At 44.9% G+C, this 27811-nt stretch overlaps 1 protein-coding gene and 1 long non-coding RNA gene across 7 annotated transcripts in view; one reads left to right on the top strand and one right to left on the bottom strand.

Annotated features, from left to right (window-relative positions):
* The first annotated feature begins 15 nt into the window (after positions 1–15).
* Positions 16–4293, top strand: LOC119976304. The gene is made up of 3 exons (XR_005462905.1): positions 16–199; positions 1402–1500; positions 3993–4293. It is a non-coding gene; the product is annotated as an uncharacterized LOC119976304 (long non-coding RNA).
* A 2162-nt stretch (positions 4294–6455) lies between these two features.
* LOC119976299 (transmembrane protein 268) overlaps positions 6456–27811 on the bottom strand; it is a 36857-nt gene continuing 15501 nt past the window's right edge. For 4 of the 6 annotated variants that reach the window (XM_038816733.1, XM_038816736.1, XM_038816735.1 and 1 more), the window contains 9 exons: positions 25772–26033; positions 24086–24166; positions 21097–21206; positions 18490–18597; positions 14197–14358; positions 10333–10443; positions 9780–9869; positions 8257–8457; positions 6456–7739 (listed from right to left, as the gene is read on the bottom strand). In XM_038816733.1, coding sequence (XP_038672661.1) covers positions 7566–7739; positions 8257–8457; positions 9780–9869; positions 10333–10443; positions 14197–14358; positions 18490–18597; positions 21097–21206; positions 24086–24166; positions 25772–25871 — 1137 coding nt within the window. In that variant the 5' untranslated portion in view covers positions 25872–26033 and the 3' untranslated portion in view covers positions 6456–7565. The remainder of the gene's footprint in view (positions 7740–8256; positions 8458–9779; positions 9870–10332; positions 10444–14196; positions 14359–18489; positions 18598–21096; positions 21207–24085; positions 24167–25771; positions 26034–27811) is intronic. The other 2 variants (XM_038816738.1, XM_038816739.1) reach the window with 1 other exon arrangement.

The raw sequence follows: 27811 nt of genomic DNA, 5'->3' as shown, positions 1-27811 counted from the left end.
GCCCACAGCAGCTGTAGTTCTTCCCAGCTCTCGGGCTGTGTTTTAATCGGGCGGAAACTACAACCCCCAGCATGCGTGGCGCTCAGCGCAGCGTGGAAGGGAGACACCCAAGTTGCACTTTGTGCCCCGGACTGGACATTTTTCGGGACGAAGGATATTAACAGCAAGAAAGGAAATATGGTTTGACTAATCATCAATGGTGAGTAAAAGCGTTCTCTGTTTGCAAGATAAATAATAACTATAAATTAGTCGCAGAATTCCTTAAATATAAACAATGAGTTAGGGCGTTGGTCAGTGTCCTGCTGGTTAAAGTTCAGATCTGGTGCACTTAGAAATGCTTTAAAAGGAGGTTACCCAAGAAAATTAGATTTTCTTAAACATACCAAGTCCCCTGAAAATCAGTGCTGGCATGCACCAGGAAGAGTTAGTTGAATGTTGTTCCTGTATCATGTCTGACAGATGACTGGGCTGAAATTTGTAGCGTTTAAAGGAACATAGTTAATTTGCACTGAGGACAGGGAAAGGGTATTGGGGTTGTCTTGACAGTCCGTTTTTATGGAGCTTGTTCAGGATGACTCCCTACCTTTGCCCCCCTTCCCCACCCATGGGATAATTTCTCCTGAGACACTTGAGAAGCAGTAGTTGTTGAGGTCTTCACTATTGAAGGTCAACCGTGGGAAAACTCGAGGCTGGAACGGAAGGGCACTGAGTTTATAACTCGCCCTATCCCTCAACTGTTAGTTCTTTTCAGTTGTTAGTTATTTAAGTCGACAACTGGCGGCATGGTAGCACAGTGCTGCTGGAGATTCTACTTGTCTTTGCTTTGCAGCCTACAAGGCTTAACGGGCTACAAAGCCGAGTAGAATCACTGGCAGCACCCCACCCCTCCTCAATTAACTCAATGCATTCCCTGCTGGGTTTGGGCAGGAAACCATCAAACTGTTGTCAACTGCCCCAGCAGCCTCAGCCATCCCATACCTACCATCACAGCTTCCGAAGTCAGATCGGCCTTCTTGAAAGTGAACCCTCGGAAAGCAACGGGTTCTCCACGGACCACAGTTCAACCTTTCCCTATTCCATTCTCAGGTTGACTTCCCCCAAAGTCTTTAAGCCACGTGCACAATTCAGGTGTTGATGAAATACTCTCTCTCGATCAACAAGGGCAACAGACCTGTGGCAACACTAACTGCACGTTCCACTCCAAATCACACCCCATTGTGACTTGGAACTATATTGCCATTCCTTTATCCCGGAACTGTGCATCAGTGTCAAATTTTGTTCAGGTAATTTTGGTAATACTTCTGTCAAGCTCCTTGTGATGTTTTCCAACATTAAATATGCCATGTAAATTGCCGCTGTTAATGAAATTCTAAAACATTTTGAATTTTATGTCTTTTGAAGCCTGCAGCTACGTGCTGAACAAGATTGGCAGCATTTTCAACGGGAAGGAAAATCCATCCTCCGCTGGCCAATCCAAGGCACTAGGTAGTCAGGTCAAAGGTTAGTATCTCTTGTAATTCACTGGGTGGGTTTCGTACTCTCATCTTGAGTTTTTCTGATAGAACATAGAACAGTACAGCACAGAACAGGCCCTTCGGCCCTCGATGTTGTGTCGAGCCATGATCACCCTACTTAAACCCACGTATCCACCCTATACCCGTAACCCAACAACCCCCCCCCCACCCCTTAACCTTACTTTTTAGGACACTACGGGCAATTTAGCATGGCTAATCCACCTAACCTGCACATCTTTGGACTGTGGGAGGAAACCGGAGCACCCGGAGGAAACCCACGCACACACTGGGAGGATGTGCAGACTCCACACAGACAGTGACCCAGCCGGGAACCGAACCTGGGACCCTGGAGCTGTGAAGCATTTATGCTAACCACCATGTACCGTGCTGCCTCAATGATCTCAGTACCATGCTGGTGCTAGCTAATGTCAACTACTTGTTATATTGGGTTGACCATCCTGATCTCCATATATGCAAAACGGTGGCTGTTGTGTTCATCGGTCATAACTGCTACATTTTTAAAAAAAAAATCACATTCCATTAATTTTGAATTATTCTTGCCAATTGCAAAAATCGAGTCTTGAATAATTTGGTTTCTGCATTGAATCTCACAATGCTGAATCTCCCAATGCAGACGCAGGCAATTCAGCTCTTTCAGCCTACTCCTCCCACTCAATCAGATCATGGCCGATCTCTTCCTGGTCTCAAATCCACCTCCCCACCTGTACCCCATATCCCTGAACTCACTTTTTTAAATCCCTCTTCTTACGCTACTCTTTCATCCCCAGAATCAATCTGGTGAACCTCTTTTGAACTGCCTCCAATGCCACCACATCCTTTCTCAAATAGTGACCAAAACTGGACACAATACTCTAGATGTGGTCTCACCAACACCCTATACAACCGCAACAATACTTCTCCACTTTTATACTCCAATCCTTTTGCAATAAACACTAACGTTCCATTTGCTTTTTTAATTACATGCTATATTCTGCATACACTTTCTGCGATTCATGAACAAAGACACCCAGATCCCTCTGCCCAGATGCATTTTAAATCTACTTTCCATTTAGATCATAACTTGCCTTTCTATGTCTTTGGCCAAAATGGATAACCTCACACTTATCCACATTAAACTCCATCTGCCAAATTTTAGCCTATTCCCCTGGCTTATCTATATCTGTTTGTAAACTCTTTACCTCCTGTTCACTGCCTGCTTTTCCACCTATTGCTATGTTACACTCTGTCCCTGCTTGCAGATCATTTATATAGATTGTAAACAGTTGAGGTCTGAGGACTGACCCCTGCGGCACCCTGCTGATTACAGATCACCAGCCAGAGAAGGACCCATTTATCCCGACCCTCTGCTTTCTGTCAGTCAGCCAATCCTCAATCCAATCTAGTACACTACCCCAATCCCATCTAGTACACTACCCCAATCCCCTGTGATCTCGCCTTCTGGATCAGTCTTTTACGTGGCACCTTGTGAAAAGCCTTCTGGAAGTCTAGACATACCACATCCACAAGTTTCCCATTATCCACCTTGCTGGTTACACCCTCCCAAGAACTTGAGCAAGTTTGTCAAGCATACCTTACCCTTCATAAAACCAAGCTGACAATGGTGGCTTGAGCTTTGTCTTTCTCAATGTTCAGTCATCATCTCCTTAATGATTGATTCCCACCACAGAGGTCAAGCTGGCCTGTCTATAATTTTCTACTTTTTGCCTTTTTGAATAGAAGGCCACCATTTGGCTTTCTGTGCCAATGCTCGCTCTCACAACAAACAATCCAGTTAGTCCTACTCCCCATTGCTCTGCTAAATTTTCATTTCCAACTATATATCCAGTTCACTTTTGAAAACTATTAAATCTGCTTCCATCACTTCACCCTTTCACCCAGTACATTTGAAATAGTAAGCGTAAAAAGAGATTCTCTTTATATGCCCTAGAATCTTTAGTCAATCTTATTAAAACTAGGGCTTCTAATTAAGAATACTCTTCCAATATGAACTCAAAACATTAACATTAGATTGATTCCAGAGATGAGGGGTTTGTTGTATGAAGAGAGATTGAACAGTTTAGGCCCATATTCTCTGGAGTTTAGAAGAATGAGGGGAGATCAAATTGAGGTATACAATTTGCTAAAAGGTATGGATAAAGTAGATATCCATACTATTTTGGGTCATTCTAGGACGAGAGGTCCTAGGATAAGAGGGAGCAAATTTAAAACAGAGACGAGGAGAAACTACTCCCAAAGGGTTATGAATCTGTGGAATTCACTACCCCGGAGTGCGGTGGATGCTGGGACAGTGAGTAAATTTAAGGAGGAGCTAGACAGATTTTTAATTGGTAATGGGTTGAAGGGTTATGAAGGATGGTGGAGTTGAGGCCAGGATGGGGTCAGCCATGATCAAATGGCCTAATTCTGATTCTAGATCTTATGAACTTATGATTACCTCCCGTTTCTCTCTCTTTGCAGATGAAAAGTACGATCAGATAAAGTCATCACCGGATGACGACCTGTTGCCAGAGACCCTTCAAAAATCAGGGCCCATGGTTCAGCAATGTGGATCCTGAGGGTAAAGATTGCACCGGACTAGCTGTTGGCAGTCCAGACTGGTGCAGTCCGACAACTTCACGGCAATACTGTCTATCATAATAAACATAATGGCAAAGAATGAAGATGTGCTCAGCAACTCACTGACCGGTGAGATGAGCATCTCTGAAAATACTTGCTGTGTTTCAAGGCTATCCAATTAAAAATCAATCACGCTCAACGATAGAGAGCTTGTCTTCAATGTGCAAACACAAACAAATGAAAGACTTTGCATTTATATTGAGCCTTTAACATAGTAGAACATCCAAAGTATTTCACAGGAGCATTGCCAAACAAAATTTGACTCTTTTGAGTTACACAAGGAAATGTTAGAACAGGTGAACAGAGGTTTAAGTCAGAAATAGGTGGAGAGGTTTAGGTAAGGAATTTCAGTGCTAGGCAGTTTGCGTTACGGCTGGGGCAACAAGAGGATCTAATCAATGGCATTACCAACATAGAGGGTATTATCATTGACCAGAAATTGAACTGGACTAGCCATATAAATGCTGTGACTACAAGGGCAGGTCAAAGGCGAAGAATCCTGTGAAACCTGTCCGCTATCTGCAAGCCACAAGTCAGGAGTGTGACGGAATACTCACCACTTCTCTGGATGAGCTCAGCTCCAACATTCAAGAAGCTCAACACAACTGAGGACAAAGCAGGCCACTTGTATGTGGTGCCCTTTCCACAAACATTCACTACCTCCACCTCCGATGGACAGTCCGCCATGTGCACCATCGACAAGATTCACTGCAGGAACTCACCGAGGCTCCTCAGGCAGCACCTTCCAAACCCACGGCCACCACCATCGAGAAGGACAAGAGTAGCTGATACCTGGGATCACCCCCCACCTGGAGGTTCCCGTCCAAGTCACTCCCCATCCTGACTGGGAAATATATCGGCCGTTCCTTCAGTGTCGCTGGGTCCAAATCCTGGATCTCCCTCCCTAACAGCACGGTGCATGCACCTACACCTCTGAAGAAGGCCGTTCTCCACCTCCTTCTCAAGGGGCAATTAAGGATGAGAAATAAATGCTGGTTTAGCCAGCGATGCCCACAAGCTGTAAAAATTTTAAAAAGTGATACCACAAGCTGTAAATATATTTTTAAAAAGGAAGTCTGAGAGAAGGGTTGTCTGATGGCTGACTCTGGAATTGGTTGGGGAAGGACCTAAAGCTGGTGAGTATCTTTGACTGAAATGTTTCGAATGAAAGATCTAGAGATATTTTAGTAAAAAATGGTGTCAACGGTAGATTTCAGGTCATGGATTCAAGTTCACTTCCAGATCCAGGCCAATACAGGACGGAGGGCTAGTTTAGCTCAGTGGGCCAGACAGCTGATTTGTGATGCAGAACAAGGCCAGCAGTGTGGGTTCAATTCCCGTACCAGCTGAGAATTCTGAATTCTCTGTCTGTGTACCCGAACAGGCGGCGGAATGTGGCAACTAGTGGCTTTTCACAGTAACTTCATTGCAGTGTTAATGTAAGCCTACTGGTGACAATAAAGGTTATTTATTTATTTATTTTATTTGAAGGAGTGCTGCACTGTCAAGAAGTACCAGTTTGAAAAAAATAAGCTGTTAAATTATGGCTCCATGCACCCGCTCTGGGGTGATCCAAAACTACTGGAAGAGCAATAGTGGGGTTCTTTCAGGTGTCATTGACTATATTTATCATCCCTCCACCAACATCATCAAACCATCCAGTCTGGTCATTATTGTAGTTTGTGGGAGCTTGGACAGTGTGGAAATAGAATGGACCATGTTTCCTACACTACCAGAATGACTAGACGTCCAAGTAAAAAGTACTTCAATGGCTGTGTGCTATTTTGGGACAACCGGAGACTGTGAAAGGAGCTTTACAAGTAATACGTTTTTCAACCAAAACAAACTTTTCTCCATCGATCATGCTGCACTTGTTGCTGCCTGACACACTTCATGCCGAAACAGATTGTATTCTGTCTGATAAGAGGAATTATGCTTTTTGGTAGGGTCTAGGGAACGTGAAGTTTTCTTGTGTCAAGTATTAATCCCAACTGTGAGTGTGATGTCACTATCCCATGTGTTAGCAGGGCAAAGTCTATGACTTACCTTGAGAAACGGCTGGATGCTGACTGGAAGGACGAGATCAAATTAGTCGACCTTGTTATCCGGACCATGATCTTGTGACAGATTGAGATCAGTTTGACTAAATGATCTCCATTTGCGCAGTGCATTTGGTGGATCTCGCGCACACACACACACACACACATCCATTTCACCAAGTCATGCAGTGCTCAGTATTTGTGGCATAGTTTAAACAGACTAACAGGCACAACTCCATTTGTTTAGCACCACCACACAGGAAGGTTCCAGGTAAGAATAGCTTTTTACTTCAGACTAAAATACAGGGGAGCTGTCCAGGGTCTACTTTGCCAGAAGTACACCAACTCTCCTATGATCGCTACTGATAAAATGCAAAATTGCCGTTGTCATACTTAAATAATTTCTGACAAAACTAAAACTTGGTCGCACTTCATAAATCTTAAAATATTTACACTTTAAAAACTGTTCATTTTGCAATGAAAACTTGAAAAGGTGGCAAAGCATTTGTTCACATATTTTAAATAAACCCAGCAAATACAGAGTCATCGTTGCACATCCAGAATTGCTGAAACCTTCAGCACGGGGTGGCTAACTGGAAAATCGTGGGCTCACCAAATCGTTCAGCACTGAAGGAGGAAGTCCTAACAGCCCATGGTGCCTCATTGAAAGAGCTCTTCAATTCGATCGACTCCTTGTTCTCTCGCTGAAAATCTTACCCCCCTGCCCCATCCTTTCAAATAATTACCAACTCCTTTTTCAAAGATTCTGCTTCTCCCGCCCTTTTTTGACTGTGAATTCCAGTCAACTTACTGCGTTTAAAAGCAATAAAGTTCTCACCTCCTTTGGATCTTGCCAATTGTTTTAAATTTGTGTGCTCTGGCGATCAAAGCGGTTCCTCCCCATTTATTCCATCAAAATGCCTCATCATTTTGACTGCAGTTTTCCACCCTGTATCATGAAGGGATTTTTTAAAAAAAAACTCAACGCAAGGCACCCATGAATTTTTGGGAAGTAAATCCCCTGTGTGAAGTCCCATGACGGTGCACACACACAAGTGGGAGAAGAGGGGAGGAAGGCTGAGGCTGGGAAACTATCCCTGCCCCTCATGGAAGGAACAGGTAAAAGTGCAATTGCTGAGTATGTCATGCCTGCGCATTTTTTTTTGGAACAAGCTAATTGCTGGCATGAGAGAGAAAGCTCGTTGGCCCTTTGTACACGGGCAGCTGTTTGATAGACTATTTTCATAAAGCTCTTAAAGTTTAAAAAAAATACGTTGGTCACAGCTTTAAATCAGTTTGTGTTCAAGGTCCAAGATTGCTACTGCAGACAGCATCGCCTTTGCTCAAACTTTGCAAAGTTCAGATTTGAAGATGATTACTTCAGTTCACAGCTTGACAGCTTCAGAATTGAAGTCTCTATGTACTGACAAAGACAGGGAACTTGCACATCTTTTGCATGAATGGAAGACCTGATGCAAGGAAGCTGTTGTGTTGCAAGTAGTTTTACATAAAGTCCACTGTAGGTGACCAGCAACTGATAAGCTATTTCCTGCAATAAAAGAAAATAACAGAACTTGGAGTTTTAGACAAAATCACACAAAAATTAAATGGATTAAGGAAAACATGAAATGGATCAAGGAGACCAGCCGGGATGTGTAAAGAGTATTCTGAAACTTTAAGCATACACAGTAAGGAAGGATGGTGGTGCAATTATTGAGAATCAGCGCCAGTTCTGTGCAGCAATTGAGAATTGGTAATTTACAGCATTAATTTGCATTTATATTGCAACTTTTACATGGATAACTATAGCAAGAAGCGTTACCAAACAAAGTTTGACACCAAGCCACAGAGTAGAATTTGGACAGCTGACTAAAAGCTCAATCAAAGGGATTGGTTGCAGGGAGTGATTTAAAGGCGGCGGGAGAAGTAGAGAGGTTGACGGAGCAAATTCCAGACTTGGGCCTCGGCAGCTGAAGGCACAGCAACCAACAACAGGGCCACAGGAAATTGAGGATGCACAAGAGATCAAAACACCAGTTGGTAATGTGTAAATGCAAATACAATACCTGAGCTGTGCCTTTAGGCACTAGGCATGTCAACGTATTAAAGACTTGCTGCGTTTGTTGATTGTCATTGCTGTGAATGTCCCTGTTGTTCCCTGGTAACAGTGGAGTCTCTTCACACTCCACCTTGATGCTGTTCAGAGGGCTTACTTGATTTGTCTCTATGACGATGCAGAGGTGGCCCAGCTTCCGATTCAAAAGAGACTGTTGATGGAAAAAAAAACACTCAACAGTATATACAGGATAAGGTGTTGCTTATTTGCTCACCCTGGACAAAGCAGGTGCTGGGCATGCGGCTCCTCAAATCTGTTCCACCAGTCAATTAGATCAGTGGTGAGCAACCCAGGTTAGTGAGTGACCCTCCTTCATCTCAGTGGGCCGCAAGATTAAAATCGGGTCTGCTCACAAACCATGACCCCGTGACTAAGAATGAATACATTTAATGCACGCTGAATATTTCATAACGAGTAATAGAAGATGCTTTATCATTTATATATTAATAGAAGTGCCATCAACTTCAAATAGTGGAAGCAAACTAAAGCTTTGATTAGATGCAGAGGGAGCACATGGCTCTCAGTCGATGTTGTGTACAGTCAGCACGCCCCCTCACTTCACCTGTCCTTACTTCACATGTGTATCAGTTCAGTCATACTGGTAGGGAACAAAATCCACGCGGGTGGAAACCAGCGGAATCTAGCAACCCTGCGCATGGGAAACAGTTAACAAAACGTCTTATGGGCCTCTGTCAGAGCCGTAATGGACCACATGTCCCACGGACGCAGGCTGCCTGCCACTGAGATAGTTGATTTGTGCCTCAACTCCACATACTGAGCTCCATTTCACCTTTCTGTCCATACTCACCAAAACCTATCCATCTCAACCCTGAAAGATCTAACTAGCCCTACACCCTTTCGGGGAAGAGAGTTCCAGATTTTCACTACCTTTTGTGTGAGGATGCGTTGCCAGACCTGTCCCATCAGAGGGCATCGTTTCTCTCGTCCATCCCATCAAAAACTTTAGTCGCCTGAAACACTTCTATTTGATTGTTCAGTGGCCTCCGATCTTCATTTGCACTTGGGTAACCGCTTCCCACCACGATTCCCTTCACTCTCTGCCTTCCTCGTCTGTAAATTCAATGTCGTGCTTCAAAGGCCTCAATCATTTAAAAAAAAAAGTTTGCTATTTCTCGGTTTCCCCCAAAACAAACAAGCAGGTGAAAAGTTAAACGGGTGCTGTAATTGAACGTTGGCACAAGACTTCCTGGCAAGCCCACCAAATGTTGATTCAGTTACTCAGCTGAGGAAGCTAAATGGGCCCGGCTTGCTGAACAAGCAGCGACAGAAAATGAACACACAAGGCTGGACTGAGAGGTGTAAAGTAAATCAGTCAACACCACTGAAGCAGGCATAGGCAGCAGGGTAGAAAGATGCATGGTCTTTTATCATTCCCATGGTTAATGAACAAAGTTGCTGTTATTTGTAAAGGGGAGGGGGTGGGGGGGGGGACACACAACAAACAGTTATTACCTGAAGTCCAGAACATGTCTGGTGTCTTTCTTCCAACAGAGAAGCGAGTCTCCTCTCACACTCCTTAGCATCAAAATACATGAAGCAGAGCTGTTTGTTTGTCAAGGAATAGAAGTAGTTACTTCTTTCACCAACATACAGTATCAGCTGAGGAAGGAAGTGGGTCAGTGCATTTAGTTTATACCCTCCAGCTTGCGAGCTCTACGGATGGCTCATCACAGCTCTGTAGCTTCACTTGAAAGGGGAGACAAAACATCTGTTACAACCAAGGCTGGGACATTCGTGAAATCATAGAATGATACAACATAAAATTAGGCCCTTTTTTTTGCCTGTACTGGCTCTTTAAAAGATCAATCTTATTAATCCAACTTTCACATGATTGTGAACACAGCTGTCAAATCTCTCTTTAACTTTCTCTGCACTGAATAAGCCCGGCTTCTCGTGTCCTTTCACCGAACTGTAGACCCTCTTCCTGATATCACCATCTCGTTGGTAAATTACAGGATTAAATAACAAAGCCATGACAAATCATTCTGATTTCTGAGAAGGATACATGAAGCACACTCGTGCAACGCTTTGTAACATCCAACACTCCAACTAAAATGTTGTGCTTCACGAGGTTCTCATTGGCCCAGATGAGACGCAGGTCTGTGTTTACGTTAATCTGTAAAATAGATTTAGTTACATTTTACAGCACTGAGCATTTCACACTCTAGTCTGACATCAATGAAGCTTTCTGCTCAATTTTTCTTGTGTTTATACGAGTGTGGGAACCGAGGGTTCACCCAGTGATCACCAAAACATTCTGGCAATCTGCTGAATAATCAAAAGGGGGCAGAAATCACTATGGTCTTGTGGCGCAGAGGGTAGGGCTCTTACCTCTGAGCCAGAAGCTCCGAGTTCGAGTCCCACTCCAGGACTTGACTGCCAAGGAAGGTGCGTTCAGAACACGGTCAAACAGGTTGATTGTGTCAAGCTGCAAATCCTTCCAAACGCCAGAGGTTGACAGTATGAGAGGGAGACACTCCTGGTCAGCCATATTTGATGTGGAGTGGCGCACCCTCAGCCTCTAAGTCCCAGGCGACAGACTAGAAACCCATTCGGGAATTATGAAAATCTGCCTTCGTGAACCACTAGGTGAAGGAAGAGAATTGGCATTGGAGAAAATACTTTTGCCGGTTATTTCCCCGTTATGTGTCAGTATCGGGCTTGACCCATTGTGTCGCACTCATGACTCCAGGGTCGGAAGGTCACAGGGCACACAGTCTAGGCTGGTGATGCACTGTCAGAGGTGCTGTTTTTTAGTTGAGATGTTAAACCGAGGCCTCATAGGTCCACTCAGACTGATCCAGGATCCTGCAGCCAGTGTTTTGAAGATCAGGGGAGCTCTGCTCGGGGTTGGGGGTCAATATCAAATCACCAAAGAAAGAATCAACTGGTTATTATACCATTGCACCATAGGAAACTCGCGCAGATACGGGGAGCACGTGCAAACTCCACACAGACAGAGGCCAAAATTGAACCCTGGTCCCTGCCGCTGTGAGGCTGTAGTGCTAACCACTGTGCCACCGTGCCTTTCATTTAGTTCTTTTTGTTTCTGCATCCCTGGCTGTGAAGGCAGGTGGCTAGCCTGCTTCAAGCATCGGTGAACTTACAAGTTATTTTTCCAGTTTGCTTTCCAAGCCTACCTTCCCTGCAGGGATAAACTGAGGCATGTAGAAGATCAGAGGGTCCATACGTGTGGAGGCTTGTCAGCATGCATCTGTTTCCTAACCATTTGTTAACACTTCATTGTGAGACTGACAAGTGTGACACTCATTCTAATTTTTGTTTCATTAAAGTAATGTTTATGCCACACCAGTGACACGAGATGACCATCTCCAATAAGATAATCTAACCATCTCCCCATGGAATTCAACTGCATTACCATCCTGAATATCCTATCATCAACATCCTGGGAGGCAGCATCGATGAGAAACGTAACTACACTAGCCACATCATTACTGAGGAGGGCATAGGCTGGAAATGTTTCAGTGGGTAACTCACCTCCTGACTCCTGTCCAGCATTAACAAGGCACAAGTCAGGAGTGTGGTGGAATACTCTCCACTTGACTGGATGGGTGCAGCTCCAACAATACTCAATACAAAGCAGCATAAATGACGCAACTTGATCAGCACCCTATCCCCACCTTAAATGTTCACTTCCTTCACCACCGGATTCACTGGAAGAGCTGTGATTACATGTATAAGATGCACTGCAGCAACTCATCAAGGTTCCTCGACAACATCTTCCAAACAACCTCGCACCTGGAAGGACAAGGGCAGTAGGTGCAGGGGAAACGCCACCACTTTCAAGTTTCTCTCCAGACTACACAGCACCCTGACTGAGAACTGAATTGCTGTCCCTTCACTGTCACTGGGTCAAAATCCTGGAACTCCATCTCTAACACCACATGGACTGCAAGAGTTTAAATCAAGGATAATTAGGGATGTGTAATAAATGCTGGCCCAGCCTGCAATGCCCACATCCCCAGAAGAATAAAAACTGCAATCTGATTCAGCCCACGATATCTGATCTATAAAATCAGTAGATGAAAAAAAAGGTGGACTGACAAGTTACAAGAAGGCAGTATAAAACTAGGTGCCAGATGAGCTCAAGACAAGCAGATTTTCAAGTCTTGTGCATATACCCGTTTTGCTCCCTGACCCTATCAGGATCATAGCTTTAGCTCATCAGGTACTACCTAGTGAATGTACGTTTTGATATAATGAAAAGCATTCTAGTCTAATTTATGGGGAAAGGAAAAGAAGGCTTCTATATTGTTGCTGGTATAAGGAACTTGTTAAATCCTTGTCTGTCCCGTGTTTTTTAGTCCTGCAACATTGCAGTTTCCATTTTAGACAAACTGAAAACACCCCTGGTCTAACGCACTGGCCCAGATCTCCCCTTGATGCTCTATGGGACTTGGCAAGCAGCGAATCAGTGCGTCTGAAACCCTGGGACATTTCCTGTTCTCACATGCGATTGGTGGAGCCATTCAGAATCTGACGGTGAAAAGGCTGGTCAGGAGGAGTCTCCATTTTACCTCAGTTCTGTTCCGACCTCAATAACAGCCGGGAGCTGGTTTAAGCAGCCTCTCCCTATCAGCCCTGTAATTGTTTAAATCTCGGATTGAAGGTTAGGGAGCTGAAACTGACCTCCCTCTCTACAGTTTGTTCAACCTGTGAGAGTTCCCCTGGAAGTGAATCTTGATCTGCAAAAACGGCAGACAAGTGGTCGATGTATGGAGTGGACGAACAACCTTCATTTAAATTCTCCGGCAGAGAATTCTAAACTTGTCTCAGTGAGACTGGAAGTCAATCTGGTGGTTTGTCAAGACTGGACCGATCTCAGAGATGGAATTCTCAGTGTGAATGCCCCGATTGTTAAAAGTGAAAGTGACTTACCAGACTTCCAGCCTACAGGCTTTGGTTGAAGACCACTGTTAGAAGATTGCTGGCTACGAAGCCCGCTACCTCGGCAGCAAAGAACCATCTCGCGCCTTTTAATCCCTGTTATTTTCAATCCTTTCACTACCCCTACCGTATGTTTGGCTCGTGTGTGTCCGGTTGACGGGTGGGACAGGGTTTGGGGAATAGTTAGATTAGCAGACCACTGTTCCGTTCTTACTATTATATATTCGTCTTTTTCCTTGTCATGAACAAACAGGTTTTTAATGTTTGACTTATAAATATGGTGCATGTAACGCATGGGAGTAGCCACGGGTTATATACAAATTATTGGTTAATTCATTTGTGTTGGGACTTTGGGGTCTGTGGGGTGGAATTTGACTGCATACTCGCCCAGGGTGTCGTAACACTAGGCCCTATTGTTCTCATGAAATGGAGTCAGGTTTGGTTTCCTCCTGTACTGCAGTATTCTAATTTGGCATAGGGCATTCTGTCTCACTCAGCAGCCACAATTAGTGGGGGAACCGAGAAATGTCAAGCTGTAATGTGAAGCTGTGGTTGAAGCACATGACTGACTGATTCCCCTTTGTGCAGCAACGTTCGACAGTTGTTCATAAATCACGCGAGACACCAGGGCAAAAGACCTCCCCCTGATGTTAAGGGCATTTTTGCCATACCTGCTTTAATCCTGACCTGAAAACGGAGTGTTCAAATGGGCAACTTAAACCAACCCTGAGCACTGATGTCCCTTAGCTCCAAAAAAAATGCATAGCGACTCCATGCCTGACTTGTCATTGCTCTATATTTAATCTACATATACTGTACACAGCAATGGAGAGAAAGTAAAACAAAAATAAGATTGCATTTGCAGATGTCAAACCATGAAAAGCCCTGCAGATAATGTCAAAAGAATCAAATGCTTCATTGGTTTTACAAGAAATCACAAGGTTACTGGTCTCCTGCCTACCTTTTGGTTGTGTCGGTGTAGAATGAGCAGCAGGACTGTGGTCAGCAGTACAGCGGCGAGGCTGATTATCAGGCAGAAAGCCCAATAGAAGCTCTTCACATACTGGCCCAGGTACAGGTGGAAGGTCGAGAAGAGGCAACACCAAGCTGCCAAATAAAACACCTAAGGATCAACAGACACTATTACACAGGCAGTGCTTCTGCTGTCATCCTGCCCAAGGCCAGGTATCAAAACTCCAAAAACACACCAAGGATTCCCCAAGATCTCTGCGCCTCTCCAATTCCAGCCGCTTGCATCGTCCCCTGATCTGATTTGCTCCACTATTGCCGTTTAGATCGCAAGCTCTAGGATTTCTCCCCAAGACCTCAATGCTTCTCTGTCCTCCTATATAGATGCTCCTTAAAACCTATGTCATCCTAAAATCTTCAATTTCAATTTCCATTGCAAATGGTAGAAGATATTTTTAAAAATAAGTTTTTAAGTGAGAACCCAGCCATCTGTTGTTGGTTTTAAGGGATTTATATTTGTATTGCTAAACATTAGAAACAAGTTGATTTAATTTAATGTTTGTGCCTGTGAGGGTGAAAACCTAGTTAGATTCATGCTGGACAAGTGTGTTTATGTGTACGGTGGTTGGTTTCATTCTATTCTGCTTAGCGAGAGGGCTGCTGTGTGAAGATTAAATAAACCTGTAAAGATTGCTTAACAACTAGGTCTTGTAAAGTAGAGAAGCTTTTAAGTTTTAATTCTACTAATTTGGTGGCAGTTGGAGACGGCAGCTCTCACAGTCCTGCTAGAAGCAGTTGGTTTTAGAAGGCTAAAGAGGAACATCTCCCTCAGTTTTGCTGGAAGAAAAGCCATACCACGGAGTAATGGTTATGAAAACAGATGCCAGAAAACTAAAGTCCAGCCAGTTAAGGAAACTAGAGAAATGAAGAGAAGCTTCCAAGAAGTCTGGAGTTTTTTTTTGTTTTTTTTTAAAGAGTACCCATTATTTTCTCCCAATTAAGGGGCAATTTAGCGTGGCCAAACCACCTAACCTGCAAATCTCTGGGGGTGAAACCCACACAGACACAGGGAGAATGTGCAAACTCCACATGGGCAGTGACCCAGGGCCGGGATTCGAACCTGGGTCCTCAGCGCCGTAGGCAGCAATGCTAACCATTGTGCCACGTGCTGCCCTCAAGACGTCTGGAGTTAACGGAACAGAGGAAACTGGGAACCAGAACAGATTAGTGTTCAGTACAGTCACAGAGCATTGAACAGGCATTGGATCATGAGAAACCAGAAAGATACCTGCAGTAGTGTGTAGTGTGAGAAATTACTAGTTTGTGAGACATTATTTGAAATAGTTGTGGGAATCGGTGGCTGGACTTTGGGAGTTTGTGTGAAAGCCTCTAAGACAAAGGAAACCTGAAGGGTGAGGTGTAAAAGACCTGAAAGCAAAACCGTGATGGGAGCGGCGGAGGGAAAGCATAAGTTAAGAAAGGTTCGATAGTCTGACTTTTCAAAGGGGAATTTGAAATCATTTGTGTTGAAGTTGCAGTTCGGTGAGACAAAGTGGTTCATGGTATAAATCACCTGGGGGGGGGGGGGGGATTCTGAGGAGAAATCCACAAACAGTCACTTGGGTTCAGAGAGGAGTGTGTCTTACCACAGTCAGCTTGTGAGGGTGTTTCCTTTTGTGGGAGAATCTAGAACTAGGAGCCTCTCATTAAAAATAACTGGTTGCCAATTGAAAACGGAGATGAGGAAAATTTATTTTCTCTCACGAAGGTGGTGAGTCTTTGCAATCGATCAATTTATTCCTGAACAGGTTGTCAAAGCAGAATCTATGGCTGAAATTTTCCAGCCATTCCCACTGGCTGGATCCCCCCCAATGGCTACCCCCTACGGTGTCCCCAGCGACGGAAGGTACGGCGCACCCAAAAACCCATAGACATCGGAAAGAGCAGAAGATCCTGCCGCCTCCACTGCCAGTAACTACACCACGAGAGGACCAGAAAACCTTGCCCTTTCTATATTTTGAAGGCAGAGGTGGATATATTCTTGGTAAGCAAGGAGGTGATGGGCTTTCTTAACTATAGTGTCGGCATGGGGGGACCAGGACAGGCTGTTGGTGATCTGTACACCTAAAAAACTTGAAGCTCTCGACCCTTTCTACTTCATTGCCATTGATGGAGACAAGGGCATGTTCTCCACTACGCTTCCTGAAATCGATGACAATCTCCTTTGTTTTGTTGACATTGAGGGAGAGATTGTTGTCGTCGCACCAGTTCACCAGATTCTGAAGTCAATGATTCTCTATTGAAGTCAATAGAGAATCATGTTAAGTCGGGTGATAAACTAGCGTGCCACCAATCCTGTGGAATTCCCAAACAGACAGTTAGATTAAAATTATGCCCAATTTATCGGTAATTGGAAATGGATACATTATCTTACAGCATTCTTTTTTTCCCCAAATTTAAAGTGCCCAATTCTTTTTAATCCAATAAAGGGCCAATCCATCTACCCTGTACATCTTTGGGCTGTGGGGGGGTTGGGGGACCCACGCAGACACAGGGAGAATGTGCAAACTCCACACGAACAGTGATCCAGGATTGAGATCAAACCCGGTCCTCGGCGCCAATCTTACAGAATTCTGTTCAAAAAGCATTTGAAATGGACGGAACTTTGAGAGCTCAACTTTGTAATACACTGCACTGCCCAAACCAGAAAACCTTTGTTTTTAAATTTAGGGTACCCAATTATTTTTTTTTCCAATTAAAGGACAATTTAGCATGACAATCCACCTAGCCTGCACATCTTTGGGTTGTGGGGGCAAACACGGGGAGAATGTGTAAACACCATACGGACAGTGACCCAGGGCCGGGATTCGAACCTGGGACCTCGGCGCCGTGAGAAAAGAGCTAACGCAGGGGTGGGCAAACTTTTCCGTGCAAGGGCCACATTCAGAAATTCACAATTTTAAAGGGCCTCATAGTATATTAATTAATAGTCCCGGTTGTAACCAATTAGCGTGCGGCATATACCTCAGCGCTTCCCCCGGCGCCATCCTGCCTTTAGCCCTCTTTTTCTCTACTTTTCAAAAATGGCTCTTCACCCGGTTATGATTCTGGGCGCCTCATATAGAACATAGAACAGTACAGCACAGAACAGGCCCTTCGGCCCTCGATGTTGTGCCGAGCAATGATCACCCTACTCAAGTCAACGTATCCACCCTATACCAGTAACCCACCAGCTCCCCCATTAACCTTATAAAAAACATTTTAAAATTTAAAAAATTAAAAAAAAAATTATTTTTTAAATTTATTTTTTTATGACTTGATCTTGGTGGGCCGCATAAAGACCTTTAGCGGGCCGCATGCGGCCCGCGGGCCGTAGTTTGCCCACCCCTGAGCTAACGTTTTGAGTCCAGCTATGGCAAAGGGTCATCTGGACTCGAAACGTTAGCTCTTTTCTATCCCTACAGATGTTGACAGACTTGCTGAGATTTTCCAGCATTTTCTCTTTTGGTGGGTCCTTCATGTTTCCTTCATTGCTGTGGGTCTGGAGTCAAGTGTAGGCCAGACCAAGTAAAGACGGCAGATTTCCTTTCCTAAAGGACACTAGTGAGCCAGATGGGTTTTTACAACAGTCGACAATGGTTTCTTGGTCGTCGCTCCACTTTTTTAATTCTAGATTTTTATTGAGATCAAATTTAGTGTCACTATGCCATCACTTCCCTTTACACGGGTGTGCCATTAGTCTGAAATCAGTGGAACTGTTCCACCATTCAATAAACTGCTGGCCGACCAATACCTCAACTCCATCTCCCTGCTCTGGCTCCATATTTAAAAAAATATTCATTCAATACCATAGAATCCCTACAGTACAGAAGGAGGCCATTTGGCCTATTGAGTCTGCACACTGCTCCTTGTAGGAGGGTTCCATACCTGTACTATCCTCAGCATGAGGAAAGCTGTATCCTAACTTCTTTCCTGAATGGTTTGACTCTGTTGGAAGACTATGTCCCCCTTGTCCTGGGCTCCCCCACCAATGGTTCTAATTTTATTTTGTGAGGCTTCCACGGAGGGGAAAAGAATGAAAGGGCTCGAGAGGGTTGAACCACATTACTCTTATGGTTATAAGGTCAAAGCAGCGTTGACCTTACTCTGAGAACCCTGCACACTTTACAATTTTGTTTTGGAACTGGGTGAAAAACTAAACGTATGGTTGAAATGCTTTGCCAGGCTTTGCATTGTTAGAGGTATCGCATTTCAAGCTCAACTGGAAAACAGCAGGATCACTTACTGGGGCAAGAATCATCAAGAAGCTAGCGGAACTGAAGTACATGTATCGTCTTACTTCTGTGTTCATTAGGGATGCTCGAATGGGCAGCTCATAATCTTCAGGTGGCACCTGTGGAGTAGGAAATAATGCCAGAGTGAGAGAGAAATTCAATCTTTAATGTCCTTTCCCCATTCCCTGACTTCCCGAACTCGCAGCAAGTCCTGTTAACCCATCGCCCGCATGCTCACGGACCTACGTTGGCGCCCAGCTCAGCAATCCTATCCTGGCTTTCAAATTCCCAAATTGCCTCGCCCCTCTTACTCCAGTCTTAAAACCATTTGAGAAATCCGCACTCCTCTAATTCTGGCCCTGAGAGTGACCCTGCTCCACCACCGGTGGCTGTGGCTTCAGCTGCCTGGCCCCCAAACACTGCCGCTCCCTCTCTACACCTCTTGGTTTTGCTCCCTGAAGACATTCCTTAAAATGCTATGACCAAGCTGATCTCATGTGGCTTAGCGTCCAATTTTGTTTGATGGCACTCCTGTGAAGCACCTGGCGACGGTTCATATAAATGTAAATTACTGCTGTTTATTTTCCAACAAGATGAGTAAGAACCAGAAGGGGTGAAAAACAATCACAAGTCACATGTTAGAAGCCGAACTCAAAGTCATGCTGTTACAAAATACTTCATGGACCAACGAATTGCGATTTCTCTGTGGAATAAACAAACTGAGGAATAAGGTTATATTTGGAATCAACTTGATGACGTTTGGTTTTGCAGAGCAAGAAATGGGAAAATGTTAAAAAGCTTCCTTGTATATTTTGTTCCATCTTATTCCTCTATCCAGGTATCACTTCCCCAGTAAACCTGGTTTACTCTATTCCCTCTCACCCTCTTTACATAGGAAATAGGAGTAGGCCATTCAGTCCTTCGAGCCTGTGTCATCGCATATCTTCCACCTCAAATTTCCTGCCCAATTCCCAGAATCCCTCCCATCCAAGAATCGACCTTTGTCTTCATTATACTCAATGACCTAGCGTCCCCCAACTCTCTGTGGTGCAGCATTCCAAAGGTTCACAACCACTAAAGTGAAAGGATTTCTCACGTCAGTCCAAAATGGCCAACTCCTTATTCTGAGGATGTGACCTTTAGTTCTTCACTCCCTAGCCAAGTGAAACATTCAGATTCCATCTATCCAGTCAAGCTTTCAAGCAGAGGCACCTCGTTGTCCCTGCTTCCTACTTCACCTGAAGAAAGAATCCATGGTGGATATCAGTAATCTGCTATTGGAGGAATTGTATCCCACCAGTCTGAGAGTTTGGTCCAAATTTCAAATTTTAATGAAATTAAAAAGAACACTTTAAATGCAACAGAATCTGGCTAACAAAATACTCGCTTGATCTTAAAGACACCTGATGGTTGCTTGTTCAAGCCTCACCAGAGACTTCAGGACAATATCTCGGCAGCCAATTTAGATGAGCACAGTACTGAAGGAGAGATGCCGTCCTTGGATGAGATGTTAAACCCAGCCCCCATCAGACCTCCTAGATCGATGGTAAAAGATCTCATGACAACATTTCGAAGAGGAGCACTGGAGTTAACCCAATCTCCTGCCCCACATTCAGCCCTCAAGCAACATGGCAAAAAAATAGATTATCTGGTCATTATAGAACATACAGTTCAGAAGGAAGCCATTCGGCCCATCGAGTCTGCACCGACCCACTTAAGCCCTCACTTCCACCCTATCCCCTGAACCCAATAAGCCCTCCTCACCTTTTTGGACACTAAGGGCAATTTATCATGGCCAATCCACCGAACCTGCACGTCTTTGGACTGTGGGAGGAAACCCACGCAGACACAGGGAGCACGTGCAGACTCCGCACAGACAGTGGCCCAGCAGAGAATCGAACCTGGGACCCTGGCGCTGTGAAGCCACAGTGCTAGCCACTATGCTACTGTGCTGCACCTTTTCACGTTGTTGTTTGTGGGAGCTTGCGGTCTGCAAATCAGTTGCCACATTTTCTCCGTTACCGCATTTTGCTGACTTTGGGATGCCCAGTGGTGATAAAATGCACCATATAAATATTCAACCAAAATGTTTTGGATCATGCTTTTCTTTAGCCTAACTTATCATGTGTACATATACTGTTAAGAATTTTGTGATTTATGTCCTCGTTATTGTCATTTTTGATCATGCTTTTGACATTTGACATTGAAACTGCCTAATTACCGCTGCAGATTCCAGCATGTAGGCACTGTGGAATGATTCTGTTTGTGTAAATTGTCCCTATTGTTACAGAGTGAGAGAGAGAGACTGATTCAAAAATACTAATGTAGATCCATTGGCTGTGGAACATTCAACAAAAAATTCACCTGAAATTAATGCAATTGGAGAATTCAGATTATCCATCACTATGACCGACACCCATCACCAGTTTATCTGACAGCACATTTCTAGTAGTCTGTGACTGGGGTTAATCTGCATTCAACATCATAGAATTTGTGGTAAAGCACATCCTGCCCTCCCAAACACACAATATGTGGCAGCTAAACTTAAAATTAAAACAACATTGAGACTATAGTTTGGACGACTAAAAGGAAGATCTCGTAATGCATGAGCTTGTTACCTGAACTCCAGATCTGGCAAGAGTTTCCTCGCATGACTCCAGATCGAATCCCCGAGACCACCAGAAGCCACTGGAAGTGAGGTCCAGTAGTATCCGGCCGTTGTACAGCTCTGAAATGCAAATGGTGGAGATTTTGGTCTTCTGCGTCATCATATACGCAAGGGGTGTGGTCACAAGGCTAAATCGCTGGCTTTTAAAGCAGACCAAGGCAGGCCAGCAGCACGGTTCGATTCCCGTACCAGCCTCCCCGGACAGGCGCCGGAATGTGGCGACTAGGGGCTTTTCACAGTAACTTCATTGAAGCCTACTCGTGACAATAAGCGATTTTCATTTCATTTCATTTCAGACAGAGGCAATGTTGTGGGTGGCAAGGGTTGGCTGGCGGAGACTTTGCAAACAAGCTTCTTGCATCGGTAGCAACCTACTGCAGGAAACTTGTTTTTTCCATGTTATGTTTTTACATTGCATGACATGTTTGATATCACAGGTGGGCTTGCTGTACTGCCTCAATCCCTTGTGCTGTAAACTGTTGGTGGAAAGTGGATAACAACAGCACACGTGCGATTCACGCTTCCGTTATATAGAACATAGAACAGTACAGCACAGAACAGGCCCTTCGGCCCTCAATGTTGTGCCGAGCCATGATCACCCTACTCAACACACGTATCCACCCTATACCCGTAACCCAACAACCCCCCTTTTTTATTAGGACACTACGGGCAATTGAGCATGGCCAATCCACCTAACCCGCACATCTTTGGACTGTGGAGCACCCGGAGGAAACCCACGCACACAGGGGGAGGACGTGCAGACTCCACACAGACAGTGACCCAGCCGGGAATCGAACCTGGGACCCTGGAGCTGTGAAGCATTTATGCTAACCACCATTCTACCCTGCTGCCCCAATGAAATGAAATGAAAATCGCTTATTGTCACGAGTAGGCTTCAATGAAGTTACTGTGAAAAGCCCCTAGTCACCACATTCCGGCGCCTGTCCGGGGAGGCTGATACGGGAATCGAACCGTGCTGCTGGCCTGCTTGGTCTGCTTTAAAAGCCAGCGATTTAGCCCAGTGAGCTAAATCAGCCCCTAGTCACAGCCCCTAGTTACATGTCACTTATTGGGAAAAGCACCCAACGTTCAAGCCACGCTGTAAGGTGGTCAATTCAAGATCAAACACTTGGAGGGAGGTTGAATTCTCAGGAGCCATTGTTCATTTCCCCCACCTTTGGACACACTTTCGAGATGCTCACTCCAGCCTTCAATCTTTTAAAAATAAAGAATCTGCTGGAAGTAATCTTCACTCAAACCTTCGGGACCTGTTTCAGACATGGGCCTCAACAAAGAGCCACTGAATTCGCAAAAATAGTTAAAAGGATTGAGTTTCACAGTTTGAAATTGGATTGACACGAGCTTCACTCAAAATCCAGGCAGTAATTTCATTGATTGACCATATTTGAAGAGTAGAACATCGGTATTAGAGTAAAATCTTTCTTTCTGTTTGGATATTATGACTGGAAGGGTTTTTAGCATGTGTTCTCAATGGTATTATTTATGGAAATGGGTTAAAGTACATTAATATAAATGTTTACGACAGGTGTACTATTGGCAAGAGGATGTGACATTGTTTTTACACTGGTAATCTAGATCGAAAGGATGTATAATGCAAAATCTGGATCTAAAGGATATATAGTGCAAACTCTGGGTGCCCAGAAACCAAGCACAGACACATGCTCTTGGTATGTATGACTCTTGTCAGAGGTGAGGTGACACCAGATGATTCGCACCCTAAGCCAACGGAAGAGGTGAATTTTGACTATTTCCAAATAAGGGATTGCAGAATAAGAAGTGGGGATAAAAGTTGGAAAATTGAAGTCTTTATTGGCACCGTGTCACCATGGCTTCTGTGGTACGACTGCTCTGGACCCAGTTCAGCATTCTCCCAGAGACAGAAGGAGAGAAAGACATCAAGTTGGCAATGTTCAAGGAATCTTAGGAACTTGAGAGTTGAGAATCGTCACTGTTGTTTATGAAGGGTATGTAAAATTTTCCTTAATAATTTCTAATTGTTTCATCAATACTAGTTATTTGTGCCTGGTTTGGTCAGGCACAACTGAGGAGCCAAGTGTTACAAATTAAGAATTTGAATCTTAGATATTTTAATTAGAAGGGTTTCATACCTCTAAACCCTAAATTTTACATGTGCAATGCCATTGTTTCCTTGCTGGTTATGAGCTCCAAGGCATCTTAACCAAGTAACCATTCTTCAATAATTATAGGTTTGGGGAGAGGCACAGCCCCAAGACCAATCCCCTAGGGAGAGGAACCGTGGGGAGAGGCACAGCCCCTAAGACTAAAGGGCAGCACGGTAGCATTGTGGATAGCACAATTGCTTCACAGTTCCAGTGTCCCAGGTTCGATTCCGGCTTGGGTCACTGTCTGTGCGGAGTCTGTGCGTCCTCCCCGTGTGTGCTCCGGTTTCCTCCCACAGTCCAAAGATGTGCAGGTTAGGTGGATTGGCCATGCTAAATTGCCCTTAGTGTCCAAAATTGCCCTTAGTGTTGGGTGGGGTTACTGGGTTATGGGGATAGGGGGAGGTGTTGACCTTGGGTATGGTGCTCTTTCCAAGAGTCGGTGCAGACTCGATGGGCCGAATGGCCTCCTTCTGCACTGTAAATTCTATGATAATCTATGATAATCAAATCCTCGTTCATGCCTTCAAGCAGCAGGAACTGATGGGAATTTCTCCATCCCCAAACCCACACCCCACTCAGGGTTGCAAGGGCCCAAATGCATTGTCGCTACGGTCACCCACTGAGATTAACTGAAAGACAGAGCAGTGGATGTTGACTTTTGCCTCAGGTGATGGTCACTACTCATGGAATAAACTTACAATCTCTCATTTATTCCTGCTCCCAGGTTAAAGAGCATCAAGGAAACACTGTTGTCATTTTTCTCTCAAAGCTCCCAGTATATGTTTCAGGGCTCACCTGGTCTCTCAGTTGGGCTGCTGTACAGCTCGGAATCATTTCTGCTATTGCTTCGACTAAGGAGGCCTGGTCCATTTGGATCTGAGACACAAAAAAGATCATTCCTTCAGCAGTCGTCATTTGCCTGGAAGGGGATACGAAGCAGACACATTGACATTGCCCAACATGAATCATTAAGCCAAAACGGAGGTTGAAGGTTCAGGAGGCACACTGGGGCGTGGGTTTAAGGTCCGATGCAGGAATGGGGCAAAACCAGGTGCAGGGCTGTCGGGGAGCGGTGACAGGCAGGTTCAGCCTGGTTCCAACAGTGCGCTGACTGCCATCAAAAATAACAAGATGGCTGCTGGGGGCAGTTAAAATTGAGCCGCAGGAGGACACGACTGCAGACCCACAGAACAGTCATGAGCACAAGTTAGGTGCCCTTGGAGGGGAGGAAGAGAGAGAGAGAAATAATAGAATGATGTACCACAGGAGACCATCTATGTCAGTTGCTAGTTCTTTGAAAGAGCTATCCAATTACTGCCTCTCGCTCTTTTGCTACAGCCCTGTAGATGTTTTTCCTTTAACCCCATTTCAGACAGCGCATTCCAAATCACCACTGTGTAAAATGAAAAGTGTTCGTGTGTCATCTTGGGCTTGCTTGCCAATCACCTCTAGTTACCGACCCTTCCGCCACTGGAATTGGCAGCTCCTTATTTATTCTATCAAAACTTTTCATTATTTTGTGCACCTCTAGCGAATTTCCTCTTAACTTTCTCAATAAACAATGGAAATGAGAATCAGTTGTTAACGAAAAGGCTGTCAGATGAGAGGTGCTTGGACAGGAATCGCAGACAAATTTGAAGTACTCTGTCTTCTCCCTATCTGTCCTCTTTCTTATCAAAGGCTCCGGTTTCCCTCATGGTGACTGTACCCCAGGCAGGACAGGAGATCTGCCTCTGGGATTGGTGTGACCTTTAACCTCATCAGAATTCCCAGGATCACTGTAGCGCGGGGGGGGTGGGGGGGGCAAGTGTGACCTGGCCCTTCAGTATATGCCACCTCCCGTCAGGTAGCAGCTGCGGTTCTCTTGGTGACACTCTTCACACTGACCCAAAAGTCCGTGTGTTCACGGCCCATTCCTCAGACGTGGGTAATACTTCCAGCACAGTGCTGAAAGGGTGATGCACTGATGGGGTGCTGACTTTCAGATGAGTTATTAACCATGTTAGTGACGAGCCTGCTATAGTGAGGGAGGTGTTGCAGGAATTGCAGAGAAGAGTCTAGGTAAATGATTTAATGGCATTCCTGCAGTGCTGAAGGCCATTCGGGCCCATCGAGTCTGTGCTGACCTTCTAAAAGAGCGCCCTATCTAGGCACACTCCCCACCCTGTCCCCATAATCCCAGTTACATCTTTGTACCGAAGAAAGGGTGTTCTCTCCAGTGTCTGGCAAATATTCATCCCTCAACCAACACTGCTGAAACAGATTATCTGTTCATTGCCACATTGCTGTTTTGTGGGAGTTCTTGTACACATCGATGGCTGCACTTCTTACATTGCAAAAAAGTGACTACATTTCAAATATAGTTTCGTTGTAAGGCATTCTGGGGGCAGCCAGGCATCATAAAAGGTGTTGGAGAAATGCAAGTCTTGCTTTTGCAACAACGTATAATCATTTAATTGTTTGAAAACATGCGTTTCATACCATTTATCCAGTGAATCACATCCACTTCCTCAACTGCTTCAAATGATGTCAAGGAGGCGCACGCTGGTGACATCTTGGAGCCACTGTCATCACCCGCCATTACGGCAGGGGACTATGAACTGATGAGGCAGGCCAAGGTATTTTTCGCTTTCTGTATCGTACATGACACTGGTGCTGAAGCTGCTTTGTGCCAAGCCACTGATCGGCAACAACTAAGGTACCAAGTCAGGAGTGGTGCAAAGTAGGCATGACCACCTGTAATCTAAAACCATAACCAGATTACAATACTGCAAACTGAAGGGGGATTACAACAAGAACTTGAACTCATGCAGCACTTTCAATGCAATAAGGTTTCCTAAGGTGCTCACGTTATTGAACAAATAGTGACAGCAAACCACACAAGGAGATTTTTGGACAGATGGTCAGAGTTAATTGTACCTAGATTATATAGAATTTAACAATGCTGAAACAGGATCTTCTGCCCATCTGGTCTGTGTCAGTGCTTATACTCTACATAATCCTCCTCTCATCCTACCCTAGCTCGCCGTAACACTCGGATGTGGCAATGAGGTCCATCTACATAATAGGTGGAGGATAACCTCACCATTTCTAGCAACATGGTAGGTTTGTCCTTTCAGCTTGCCGCCCCCATCCCTTCCCAGGGTTGAGGCTCCCTGTTGTTTATGGCATTAAGGCAGCATTTGACTGAGTGTGGCATCAAGGAGCTCAACACCATCCAGGACAAAGCAGCCCGCTTGATTGTTCCCCCTTCCACAAACATTCAAACCCTCCCCCTCCGATGGACAGTGTAAGCCGTGTGCACCATCGACAAGATACATTGCAGTAACTCACCATGGTTCATTAGACAACACCTTCCACGGTAGCATGGTGGTTAGCATCAATGCTTCACAGCTCCAGGGTCCCAGGTTCGATTCCCGGCTGGGTCACTGTCTGTGTGGAGTCTGCACGTCCTCCCCGTGTGTGCGTGGGTTTCCTCCAGGTGCTCCGGTTTCCTCCCACAGTCCAAAGATGTGCGGGTTAGGTGGATTGGCCATGCTAAAATTGCCCGTAGTGTAAGGTTAATGGGGGGATTGTTGGGTTACGGGTATACGGGTTACGTGGGTTTAAGTAGGGTGATCATTGCTCGGCACAACATCGAGGGCCGAAGGGCCTGTTCTGTGCTGTACTGTTCTAGAAAAACCCATGACCACTACCATCTAGAAGGACAAGAGCAGCAGATACCTGCGAACCCAACACCTGGAGGTCCCCACCAAGTCACTGACCACCCTGACTTGGAAATATATCGCCGTTCCTTCACTGTCACTGGGGCAACATCCTGGAACTCCCTCCCTAATAGCACAGTGGGTGTACTTACGCCTAATGGACTGCAGCGGTTCAAGAAGGCAACTCACCACCACCTTCTGAAGGCCAACTAGGTATGGCAACAAATGCTGGCCAACAACCAACCTAACCGACAACACCCACATTCTGTAAATGAATTTTAAAAACTTCTTCACCCTGTTATGGCTCAGCTATCAGGCCACCTCTTGCCCCCATCTGATCCTGGCCAATATGAAAAGGAACAAGCCAAAGGTTCAAAACTGTTTACCCACTGATTACAGCTTAATCCGCTGGAGCAGAAGTTCCTGGTCACGTCGTCCTTGGAGCTTGGGTATAAATAACACATGGGGACAATGAACACAAGTCTACCCATCACTCCATGAATCAGCGCTTTGCAGATTAAAAATCTCTCATATCTTTAATATAATTCTAACTGAGCTGCAAAATAGTTCAGGTACTTCTGTTGCTCTGTTGAATTTATTGCCAAGGGTTTTCCATTTCAGTAACTCCAGCCTCATGTCAGGAACCCCTATTGAAAAATCATGCACCCCAGATATTGATTCCTTGATCATTCATTTTAATCGTTGGAGAAAAAAAGTCACAGACTGGGCAAATACAATTTTGGATGCACATCCCCATCTCAGTGCATCAGTGGAAAATTTGGGCCTCCCTCTCCCTGGTCAATGTCCTCTGGATCCC

The sequence above is a fragment of the Scyliorhinus canicula genome, chromosome 13, assembly GCF_902713615.1.
Source record: "Scyliorhinus canicula chromosome 13, sScyCan1.1, whole genome shotgun sequence".
NCBI classification, from domain to species: domain Eukaryota; kingdom Metazoa; phylum Chordata; class Chondrichthyes; order Carcharhiniformes; family Scyliorhinidae; genus Scyliorhinus; species Scyliorhinus canicula.
Note: the sequence above shows the minus strand (reverse complement) of the source record. Positions and strands in the feature narration are given on the sequence as shown.